Here is a 12,558-nt window from a genome sequence, read left to right on the forward strand (position 1 = left end):
GTTCGACTAGATAGACCCAACGTACATAGCATACGATTCCCTTACATCTCTGCAATTCTTACACGGGTACCCAGAGAGTCGCTCCACCAAGTGGAAGGGAGAGAACTACCAGAAGCTGTAAGACGACACGAGTCTTGAACATTTGCTGTAAGCGTGGCTTATGAGCGTCTCTTCAAGCGAGAGAGACATTGGAAGAGAAAATATTTTCACGGCTGCTTTTCATTCCCTTTTTCAGACATTTGTTTCGCCTCATCAGTCCAGCTTGTCCATCATGAAAATTTGTTCAGTTAGTTCATATAGTTTATTTAGGACAGAAAAGGACAGGACAGAACGCAGATTCATAAAAATGAAAGTAATATCAGAACTTCCAGAATAATTTCTTATGGAAAACGAACAAAAAGTTCACAAAATCGGTGACAATAGCGCACTGCTTTCATTATTTCGACATACCAGTAGTTCACATGTTATCGATACCGTTAATCCATTCAATCACCAATGGCTCATGAAATTCACTCAGTTAAATCAGCATCCAGCGAAAGCTTCTGGAGCTAAGATCTGTATATGTAAATAAATTCTATCTACTAGAACTCCAAGTGTTCTCTCAAGAGTCCAGAGGCTTAAGTAAGGCATGGACTTCCACCATAATACCAAAATAATAATTCAAAACTTCAAATCAAGAAGTCATTTGGCTTGCCAATTTTGATGTTCTGGTCAGCTAAGAATGCCGTGATGGCGTTTCTCTGCCAGCTCTTGAAACTCCTGCAGACAATATTATAAGCAATGGTCAACTCATGGCTTGATTGTTACCAGAACTTTGCCGAGAATGACTTACTTATGGTCAAGATGCGCCATAATGTCGCCACCAGGGAAAGCCGACTTTGTAGTCTCGAATGCCACTTCGATCGCTTGCTTCCAGGTCCCCCCGATAACTGTTGTATTAGCTTCTGCTTTTGACTGGCTAGGATCTTCCATGGGTAAGCAATATCCAGAAAGCAGGTGCCCGACCCACACATCATCTTTCCTGAAATTATCGTGAAAATGCTACGTAACTTCAAACACCTCAAGAGCACCTGATATTTAGACCATATTATTTAAAAAGAAAAAAGAAAAGAAAAGAGTACCAAATAACTTGGGATGTTCCAACTTGAAAATATCATTATCTTTCTTCTGTCTATAACTCTAATCAGAACAGGTAGCATATTCATGGATATCAATGACCCAAAAGACATGAGATTGTAGCACTAAGGAGGATTAAAAAGTTAAAAGATGTCTTACTGGACAATGTCCATATGCCGAGGCGCATAATGTCCGCCACCTATCCCAAGCAAGACTTTTTTCTTTGTAACATCCCTGAGACAGTATTAGAGGCAAATATAAAATTCCATGGTCCCGAGCAAGAAAGAACTAATATTTACAGTCATGAGCACTTGTGCTGTCTCAGTTTCCTGTAAGCATTTCACATCTACGACGAAGGTGAATATCTTTTGTAAAGAAACACAGAAGTATACTGCCTTCCCAATAGTCTTTCAAAGGGACAAAACACATCTACAGAGTGCTGAATTCAGCCAGAGTCATACAAATAGCCTCAAAATGATATTGCCAAAGAAAGGCCAATTTCTCATAACGTCAGTTAAAGCATGAGTGTATACCTGCTCCAGTTCCCAATCGCAGGCTCTCCTCCAAGCCCAAGACCTTCCCAAACCAACTTCATAGTAACAAGTGATATGTCAGACCAAGGAATTAAAAAGATCTAAAAAGAGGATCAGATTCCAGACTGTCATCTCATCACATGATATAAAATTACATGTCCTTTTCAAACATTTAATAGAGGGGACCTAGAAGTTTAACAGGAAAGCTGTCCTGTGAAAATAAGCTCCTTTTAAGTAGATTAAAGTCCCCAAGAATTCAGAAGCCAGAGATTATTTTTTGCTCTGATATGCAGGAGCAAGAAGATCGGTGCTTTTACACAACTACAGTAGGAATTGATAATAACACCCCCTGATGCCCCAATTTACACTTATTCTTCCTAAAGTTTGAAATGATGTGCTGATTGTTTTTCCAGTGTTATTGTATCAACACAGAATTTTGCCTCACCAAGAACTAAGTTTGTGCCAGAGTTACGAAAGGAGGGGTTGTCATAGAATTTCTTCATACAGATCCACAAACAATATATCAGTCAGTATAACATCAGTAGATGAAGGCACTTGTCGACATGATTTACTCTAGAAAAAAATATTCATTCTTGCATACAGTCAAACCACTATTGCACCATATCCACCATGCTAACTGCAAATAACATACCAGAATGTGCAAACTAATCACTACAAGAGGCAAGCAAAAGCAGGGACATGCCACTCAATAGTACTCTATATATAAAAAGCAGTGAACTCAACTTGAGCAACAACTTTAGCAGCATCCAACCTCCTCCAGTATTCTTCAGTACTCCCTAAATCAAGCACAAAAACACCACTGCGGATCATATTAATTGCTCACAGCTAAGTACATCATCTATAGGCAACGAAAGAGTGCAGCACACAGACTACAAAGTCCACATTCTAAGCTAAACTCAACCATAAGATTCCATGAGCATTTACACAGCAATCTACAAAAAGAATTAGTTAAAGGAAACAGAAAGAATATACATACTGTCATCTAATTACAGCTATTTGTAACCCAAAAAAAGGAGCTATTCACCATAAGCTTGGTTGCCTGATACGTGGAAATCAAACTGATAGTGTTGTCATATAAAGAATAAGACGGTTCAGAGAAACTGGACTACTGGAAAAACAATCAGATCATCTTATTAGGGGAAGGGAAACTTTACAATGATATTGCAGTCATATGAACGACAAGCTTCTGCACACTAGATACTTTCCTACCATTGAACCGAAGTCATTATGAAATGGGATGGTACAAAAAGATTTCATTTTACTTAAATCTCCATAACTTTGACAGAGAAGGTTTTATACATGATGGCAAGCCATTACTTGATCGATGACCAAAGGCAAATATACGAAAAGTCTAGACAGTGAAAGTGCAACCATCTTTAGTTAGCAGGACATAACCAGTGTCCATCATTTGGAAATCGGAATATGAGTAAAATGTCGGTCTTTTCATATTTGAGCAACTTGATCAAAACATTCTTACAGGCTTCCAATGTGGATTGAAATAACACTAGAGCAAATCATCAGCAACACAGACAATGCTGATCTAGTTTGAACAATACAATTGGAGAATGAAATGAAAAGAGAGTTGGATATACCAATCTCCACAAACATTGCCAGCTTGTTAGTCTCCGGTCCATGATGAGTGCCCTCCAAGGTAATCTACTCATAATCCATGAAAACAAACAACCATCAATAACCATATCTGGTATCATCTCTCACAATGCAACGACATGCCACAAAATAGGCCCAACATATAGACGAAAAGACATCATAAAAGGACCCCTCAGAAACAAGAACGTGCCTCAAACTCAGGAACCATATTATAGGACTGAGCAATCTTCTTCAACAATCTCAGCCAGGGCCCTATTCTCGGATTCGGTGGCGCCGCCCACCCTGGCTTCCCTCCTTGCGGTGGAACCTCGCCTTCACGCAGATGAGGCACACCTACAACAACAATACCACACACGCACGCACCAATAAGAAGTAAAAATCATAAAACTCTCCCTCCTGAATGCAAAAAATTTAACGTCCGCCGACCGCGCGATCCTCGAAACCCAAGAGCAAGAACACGAAATTACCAATTGGGTGGACGGTGAGAGCCGGGCGATTGGAGACGGCGGTGTGCTTGCTGAAGAAGATGAGCTCGTCCACCGCCTCGCCGGTGGCTTCTTCCCAACGCACGTCGAGATGATCTTCTTCCACGATGCCCCTGTCGTGTTGCAGCAGCCTCACTTGCTGATTGGCGAAACTTTTCATATCCTTCAAAACCCATGTCACAAAATATCAGAACATCGCCAAAAAAGAAGAAGAAAAAGAACCCACCTCTCAAATCCAACGCTGTTCAACATGATGCAAAGTTGAAGAAGAAAGGTTAGAAAAAGAAAAATTAAAAACTGATCTTGATGATGATGACCTGAAGGGCGGGACGAGGGGTCCAGCCGGGCATGGCCAAGAGGGCAGTGGCGGGATTGATGGACGCGGGGTCGGTGGTCGTGGCCACCAAAAGGATCACCATTTCTCGCTCTTCCCTTCTTTCTGCTTCTCCCTTCTTCTTTGCCTGCGCCGTGCTCTACGAAATCGATCTCTGCATGTGCGAACTGTAATCAACAAAGCACGGGGAGTCTCGTCAATCAAGCGATCCGCCAAATGCTGTGGGCAAGTGTCATTTCACGGTGGGCGACCGCAACGTGGGCTTCTCCCTTCCTACTTTTCAGCCGCCAATTGGGAGGTTGCAAAAGAAGGTTCGAACTCGTCCATCGCTCCCATTTAGCTATTTCGTTAAGCTGTCGCCCATTGTCTCTACTTCCCTTAGTAGTCACGGACTCTGATTCTCCCTTCGCAAATAAACGATATAATCGATTCATGAGAGTGTCTTGCTGTGCCGGTAGTAGGGGCGGCAAATGAGTGGGTCGGGTCGGGTCGGTCGGGTATGGATCAATTCATATTTAACTCAATTAACATGTTTTAATCTATATTCTTATAGTATAAATCTAGTGATCCATACCCGACCCAATCCGACCCAACCCGACCTGTATAAATAAAACCTATTAATATTCTAGGAAAACCACTTCTACTTATATGCTAATTAGATTAAAACTTCAAATTAAATTAAAATAGTAAATAAAATAAAATAAAAAGTTAAAAAAAACTTATAAATTGAAATATTTATAAAAAATTAGACTATGCACATGCTTTTCTTATTTGAAGTGAACATACCATTGAATAACTAAAAACTGTAACATGAAATTTTTTTAACTAAATCTAAAAAAGCTCATTTTTATGATTTTTTTTATTAAAAAAAGTATTGTTAAAACATTTTTATGCAATACAAAATTTTTAACAATTTTAATGTAATACAAATTTAATCGAAATTTTTATAATTCTTTTTAAAATATTTTTAAAAATCAATTTTTAATTTTTAATAATTATTTTTTCTTTCTCTTTTCTCTTTTCTTTTTTTCTTCTTCTTCGGTCGACCGCCGACCACGACGTCGACCGGCGACCGACCACGGCGAGATCGAGCTCACGGGCGTCGGGCGAGACTCAATCTCGTCGATCCGGTGAGGCCGAGGCCTTGCCCGACGCCAGCTAGCTCGAGCCTCGCCGGCCTGTCGCCGGCCGTTTGGCTTGTCGTCGCCCTGCCAGCCGTCGGCTAAAGAAGGAAGAAAAAGAAAGAAAAAGAAAAGAAAAGAAAATTTGAAATATGAAAAATAATTAAAATTTCGATTTTTTATAAATAAAAAACATTTTTATAAAGTTAAAAAAGGCCATGGATTTAAACTTTAAAATGAGTTTCCTAATAATCCATTTAGACCCATTTCTTTTTGTATTTTACTTTTTCAGACTCATTTCTAACCCATATTTAACTTTCACTTGACCCATATACAATCCATTTAACTAAAAATAGGTCATAATATGGGTTTATGACCCATTTTGCCAGCTCTAGTAAGGCATTCCAAGATGGATTGGTTATATTTTTACGAAACTCTAAGGTCGGGATTGATCTCTTGTGCATAAGCTAATGTTGCTCTCCTCACGTTGCCAATTAAAGCTAGTTGTTGTGCCAAAGGCTACATTTGGTTCTTTGGATTTCTAAATAAGATAGGGATAGGATAAAAAAATTCATGGAGTTTCAAGATGGACCGGTTATATTTTTATGAAACTTTGAGGTCAAGAGGCCAATGCATAAATTGGTTAAGAGCTAATGCCACTTTCCTAATGTTGCTAGCCAAAACCAGTTGTTGTGTTGTGTATTTCATTGGAAAGACTGGATGCCCGAGCTATGTACGATTTGATACGGGGATGATATTCTCTATATTGTTCTTCGGAACAACTATAGAATGAAAGTTGGTTTGGTGTCTTCTCAACTCGTCAGGCGCCGCACGAGTTATTCTTCCTATGACACTTAGATGATACAATTTTGAGAAAACATTGTACATATTACAAATTGATTTATAAAATTAATCAATCGATTATTATTAAAATAATTTTACCATATATCCCTAATATTGCTTACAGATTTTGATCTATTCTCCTTCTTATAAACAGAATAGCACACTTATACATACGTGTTGGAAGAAATTGAAAAAAAAAAAATAAATAAAAGAAAGGAGAGCAGAAAAACTTTGAAGAAACAAAAATATGATTAAAAACATTTAGTTTAGGTAAAAGTTTAAGTTGTTGTAAAATGGTGACGATTTAAGAAATAAAAGAAGTAGGCTTCCTAGTTTGGGTGGTTTTTCAGTTTAGGTGGTTTGTTTTGGATCAAAAGTTTGTATATATAAGAAGTGCCTCTTCTTTTTGAAGAGCATCCAATAGATGTTTTTGGTGTCCAAGAGACCCATCACTTTCCTGTACCACGCCCCCGTATTTCAGGGGGGAAGGTGTCGCGGGAATCAGGGCTGCCAGCCCACCCCAAAAGGGGTTGTAGCCGGGTTTGGTAATGGGGCAAGTATCTTTATTGAGGCTTTGATCCCAACTTCTATCCAATCTTTCATGGATGTCATAGCCTTTTAAGGTCTTGCTAAGGACCATTGTATATATAAGAAGTGCCTCTTCTTTTTGAAGAGCATCCAAGAGATTTTTTGGTGTCAAAGCCATAAATTTTGTGATAAGGTTTATGAATTCTTTTGTGAAATTAAGAGATTATTTTGTGAAAAATTGTGAGCACTAAATACCTTATGAGTTTATAGGGATATTTTGTGGTTGAGAAACACTAAGATACTTGAGTGACTCGATTATAATTATGTTACTTAATTTATAGAGGAATCATGTGCTGCTCTCCCTATAGAGTAAGTCCCACCAAATTAGTGTTCTAAGCTTTGTTTTATTATTGTGGTCCTCACAAGGTAACAAAGTGGAGCTCTGGATTGAGACATCTTGATGTCAATTAATACGTAAATAAAGAGTGAACAAACCTAAAATCGAGCTCACAAATGAAGGGCATATTGTTGAGATGCTCACGCTAGTCATGTCAGAAAAGTGTCATATCAGATAATAGTGTGGTATGGAGTGGTTTTTTGTTTTTTTTTTTTTTTTGACCTATAACTCTTTAATTTGAACTTATAAGTAAAAATGGATATAATTAAATATGTTTACAAGGTCAGTTTTGGACTCTTTCTTGGTTTATTTCCCATTTAAAGTTACGGATTTTCTTTTCTATGCACTTGCAACAAGAACCATTGATTTTAATGGTTCAAATGAATATGGAGCGTATGCATCTGATTAGTGTAATAGATTTTTCCTCATCTCAAGAACAAGATGGATGACCACTACTATGCCACTAGACTGGTCAGTGGTGAATTGCCACTAAACTCGAATATCAAAATCCAACCCACCTCTCTAAACTCAAATATCAGAATGTCTTGAACCTATTACACTCTTATTGATTTAGTCATAAACTGTTCAATCTTGTCATTGAGTGCTAAACATTTTTACATTTTGTCAATATAGTTTATTCAACCAATTTTGGCCAAAATTGTTGGCATAAACGTTGGCCATTCTACGTAACATTACTACCATTGACATAGATAATTTTTAATAGTGTTTTAATATATTTTTTCAAGTTATTTATTTTATTTTGTTCTTTTCTTCTCTTTTCCTTCTTTTTCTTCTTTTCCTTTTTTTTTTTCCTTTTTTTTTTCCTTTTTTCTCTCTGTTGGCTATCACCAAGCCTTATCAATGGCCAACGAAGGAAACTTGCCTCAAGTAAAGGACGCTTGGCCTAGGCTAAAGAGGGCCACCCTCACTAGATCAAACGTGGGTAACCCTCGCCAAATCAGGTTGGGGTAGCTCTCGCCAAATCGATGACCTTGTAAGGTCAACAAGGGCAACCCTCACCTAAGGTCAACAATCTTCCCCGATAATCAACAAGGCCCAACAGAGGAAAAAAAGGGAAAAGGAAAAGAGAAAAAAAGAAAGAAGGAAAAACATAAATATATATATATATGAAATATTATTAAAAAATTATTTATATTAGTACTAACCATACCACATAAGATAGACAGTATCCATGTTAGTGATTTTTAAGTCAAAATTGACTAAATGAATTCAATTAGTAAATCGTGAAAGAGTTTAGACTTGGTTGACTTAATCAAAAGGTTTAAGGTTGAATTAGCGAAAGTGTAATAAGGTTAGAACTTTTTGACAAACAATAGTTGTTCTTCTTTAAGGTTTGGAGAGTTCATTTTGAGTTTTGAGGTTCTATTTTTATTATTCTCACTAGGAGGGGCCATGCATTAGGGGAAGAACTGTAATAAGACAAGGAAAGAAAAGGGGAAAATCTAAAAGAAAATGAAAGAAAGAGAAGAAAAAGTTTTAAAAAAATAAATATTCTAATTCAACATCCTTTTAAGTTGAGTCAGACATATCATATTGAGGCCGTGCCATATTGAATAATCAATGATGATATCACATCACGTCAGTAATTTCCAACAAAATTTATCCGAATCAACTAAAAGTGCAACTGTTTATTGTAACTTTTAGTAAGCTGCATCATCCAACTTTAAGAGTTACTGCATTTTTTTAAATATTATTGCTAACAAAAACTTACAAAATAGTTACAACACAATAGACTTACAGTTCAACCACAACTATCCCAGATAACTTACTCTATTGATCTAGGTTCTCAACCGTAGGAGCAACGAGCCCTCGACATATTGGCCAAATGTCAAACTTATTTTTAGTGATTTTTTCTTTTTGTTTTAAAAAAGTCTAGAGCACTTAAATTCTAAACCTTCTTATATTGAGTGCATTTTAGCATTGCCGGTGAGCTCATGGCCAAATGTATGGGCCAATACACAATCAGGTGTCAAGAGGTTGAAATTTGTGCAGTAAAACTCTAAACATTTTTCATCGGGTGCAATTTAGCCCTCCCGACGGTCAATGATTTTTAATCATACGGGACATTAGTATGGACCTGCATTAGGAAAAAGTCATTCGGTGGCTTAAATCACCGGATCCAATATTATTAGCTCTCACCTTATTCTTTCAAAAGCACAGAGATTTTCAAACGATTCCAAATGGCTTATTGGTTTTTCTTCTTTTCAGATGACCAAATATGGAGAAAAAAATTATATTTATTTTTCAAAAAAAAAAAGAAATCCATATTCTATTTTTTACTTGGTCTTAATTTTTTCCAATTAACCTGGACAAACTGTCACATTTATTGAACCCACCCCATGGTGAACAAGTTGGATCGCGCCTTTGACTTCTCAGCTGGAATGGTAGAGATTCGAAACTTCTCGCCCTTATTGTGCGACTTATCTACGACGCCATGGGAGGTGGGTCCCTGCGGTATCTCCCAGGTTTATGTCGTCAGCTGCCGATAATCGGCGATAGGCGGTTCTCAGGTCAAAAAAAAAAAAATTGTCAGATTTATTGAAGTTGAAATCAAACCGGTCGGTTTACCGGTTCGAACCGATTAGACCGCGTATCGATGGCTGCTTCGGTCTGTGTAATGCTGCCGAAAACGCTTACACAGGAGGAGAGAGAGACGGCTATGGAGTGACGTCAGGAAAGGGGTACTTCTGCGATTCCTCGAGACGCCGATCTACCGTCCTTAGATCGTGGTTTTGCAATTCGGAAGAGGGAACCGGCGATGCTCTGCCATCTCGGCGGCGGAGGAATAGCTCCCTCGCTGTCAGAATAGCTCTTGGCGTGAAAAAGTGATCCCAGATTCGCATTTGCCCGTACAGATTCCCCGCAGGGGCTGCCGATCGGCCGATGGTGCAGAGTCGCCTGCAAATTTGAAGTACTCGAGTTCGATCTCCGACCCGAATCATGGTAAACCCCTCGTTGTCATTTATCTTGTTTACATGATCATGTTTACATAGGGGGATAAAAGCTCTTTGGTCGATCGATCCTAGTGTTCGAGTTTTGGACACTGCATTGTGGAGTTCATTTCGATTTCTGTCGAAAGGTCTGATTTTTATGCGTGGGTTTCTTGTTTGAAATGCTTTAAGATGCTGTTTTGGTACATCGTAGTTACGTGTTACTGTTCTTTTTGTTCCTCCGGCTCTTCTCTTGGGTTGGTTCTGTTGAAATTGGAGTTGCCCATTTAGCCTATGGGTTTCCTTCGACGTGAAATCGAATGCCCTTTTTGATCAGAGCCGACTAGTTGCTTTGAATCAATGTGTAGTTCTGTTGTGAGCTGCCCTGTATCCATTTCTTTTATCTTCCATTAATTAAGAAAACTCCTGATTGTTTTGACATTTGCGGATGCATTCAATGGGAAACCTCGCTTTTAGTTGAAGCCCTGTCGAATTTCTGGCTTGTGGGTTTAGTTTCTTATAATAATTTGTCACAGAAAACGAATCTATGTGGAGGATCTCTGTGTGTGACTTGCACAATGAGTTTTATCTACTTTCCATGAGAATTTCTCGCACAATATGACTTGCACAATGCAAAAATTGCATGATGGAATGCTTGAGGCAACATTTAGCTTCTTAAAGCTGTGCATTAGAGATTTTGTTGGTGCAACAAATGTTCATCGGAATGAAGTTATCTGACTGAAGATAGATATATCATTAGTACTGGGCGCCGTAAATTGCAAGCATGGTTTTCTTCGGCTTTTATCATCTCATTGTCTGTTAATTTTATACGCCCTTCTTTGTAGATATCTTTACAAAAGATAGGACATAAATTGGAATTTTGTTTTTGTATCAAACTATATTGGCACTGGATAAATGAAAGCAGAGGCCACCATTGCATACAGATAGAGCCGCATATTTTGATCTCTTTCTATAAGTTGTGATCAATATTTAATTCCTTATATTGATGGTATGTTGTAGATTCACTTCGTTCTTCTAATTAGTCGTCAAGGGAAGGTCAGGTTAACAAAATGGTACTCGCCATATTCGCAGAAGGAACGGACTAAGGTATTATCCTCATTCCGAGACATGGTTTCCTTCAACCTCATCAGGAACTCTCGTTGGATTGATTAGATTTGAGGGCCATATTGAAACTGTTTGAGTTCTTGTTTGTTAATGCTCTGTTGAGATATTGGTCATCTGCACCTGATTTTAATAATACCAAGACTAACGTCTTTCTATGGATCGGAATCTAATCTGAGAAGGTCATCCGAGAAATCAGTGGGTTAATGCTTCATAGAGGTCCTAAGCTGTGCAATTTCGTGGAGTGGGGAGGTTTAAAGGTTGTCTACAAAAGGTATTGTGAGAAAGTTAAATGGCTTGTTTTGTGGCGCTTTATTGTCTTGATCAAGACCATCTTAATCATGCTGTGCAGATATGCGAGTCTCTATTTTTGCATGTGCATTGATCCTGAGGATAATGAACTAGAGACTCTTGAAGTAATTCATCATTTTGTGGAGATTTTGGACCGTTACTTTGGCAGTGTGAGTGAACAGCTGTACTTTTTTAATCTAGTATATACTAATTTGACCATATGAAAGGTTCTTGATTTTACTTCAATTTCTTTCACAACTTGCAGGTTTGTGAGCTGGACCTCATATTTAACTTCCATAAGGTACTTACACTTGTTTAGTGGAATATCATAGTTGTCCGTGATGGTAAACAATATTGAGAAATGCTTGTTGCTTGAACATTTCAGGCCTACTATATCTTGGATGAGCTTGTGATCGCTGGTGAAATTCAAGAATCCAGCAAGAAAACAGTGGCACGGCTGATATCTGCGCAGGTCTCTCTCTCTCTCTCTCTCTCTCTCTCTCTCTCTCTCTCTCTCTCTCTCTCTCTCATGAAAGACACACGGTTGATGAGTTGGATATGCACACACTCGTGTTTTTGATTCATTATGTTGAACAACTTTTGCTTGTTGTCTCTGCTGATATGAGACCACGTTGCCATCTGATGATAGGATTCTCTTGTGGAAGCTGCGAAAGAAGAGGCAAGTTCAATAAGCAACATAATCGCCCAAGCCACAAAATGATACCCATCAGATAACAGCAAATTCAATCTTTCCTCCAAATATGCTCCCAAGCCACCAAGTCAGATACAATATGCTTTTGCTGTGTTTTGTATCCTTTTCTTTGTGTCAGTGTGTTTCCTGTTCATTGAATTTCAAGTATTCTTCATGTAACACTACAGTTTGTGACTTCCAGCAATTTAAGTTCAGTTTTGGCTTTAAATGCGCTGTATCTGTGGTAATGGTTCTGTCACATTCCATCACGCCTTAAACATCTTCACATATGCATACTGAGGGTTTTTTTCCCGGCAAGACATATCGCAATGAAATACAGTTTATATGGGGATGATGTTTCTCAATCACTTGTCTATGTTCATAAACTCAAGTTGTTTTTTAGAGAATATTGAGGATGTTCTCTCTTAATTGTTTATCGTGATGGGCAAACCTAGTAAAATCAGGGGTTGCACGCCATATTGCCAGATGCAGGTCCCAGGTGAGTTTATGTCATATT

General features: G+C 38.3%; 2 protein-coding genes across 2 annotated transcripts; one reads left to right on the forward strand and one right to left on the reverse strand.

The window, feature by feature from the left end:
* Positions 1 to 401: 401 nt before the first annotated feature.
* On the reverse strand, positions 402 to 4,464 carry LOC104421804 (D-aminoacyl-tRNA deacylase). Its single transcript, XM_010033908.3, has 9 exons — positions 4,081 to 4,464; positions 3,746 to 3,926; positions 3,469 to 3,611; positions 3,263 to 3,326; positions 2,394 to 2,446; positions 1,650 to 1,705; positions 1,276 to 1,350; positions 833 to 1,021; positions 402 to 759 (listed from the first exon to the last, which is right to left on the reverse strand). The coding sequence occupies exons 1-9, from the start codon at positions 4,180 to 4,182 to the stop codon at positions 669 to 671; spliced, it is 954 nt and encodes a 317-aa protein (XP_010032210.2). The 5' UTR covers positions 4,183 to 4,464; the 3' UTR covers positions 402 to 668.
* A 5,173-nt stretch (positions 4,465 to 9,637) lies between these two features.
* LOC104421802 (AP-1 complex subunit sigma-1) lies at positions 9,638 to 12,406 on the forward strand. Its single transcript, XM_010033907.3, has 7 exons — positions 9,638 to 9,950; positions 10,958 to 11,044; positions 11,242 to 11,333; positions 11,412 to 11,520; positions 11,616 to 11,651; positions 11,736 to 11,822; positions 12,000 to 12,406. The coding sequence occupies exons 1-7, from the start codon at positions 9,948 to 9,950 to the stop codon at positions 12,069 to 12,071; spliced, it is 486 nt and encodes a 161-aa protein (XP_010032209.1). The 5' UTR covers positions 9,638 to 9,947; the 3' UTR covers positions 12,072 to 12,406.
* The last annotated feature ends 152 nt before the right edge of the window (positions 12,407 to 12,558 follow it).

The sequence above is a fragment of the Eucalyptus grandis genome, chromosome 10 (genome assembly GCF_016545825.1).
Source record: "Eucalyptus grandis isolate ANBG69807.140 chromosome 10, ASM1654582v1, whole genome shotgun sequence".
In the NCBI taxonomy this organism is placed as follows: domain Eukaryota; kingdom Viridiplantae; phylum Streptophyta; class Magnoliopsida; order Myrtales; family Myrtaceae; genus Eucalyptus; species Eucalyptus grandis.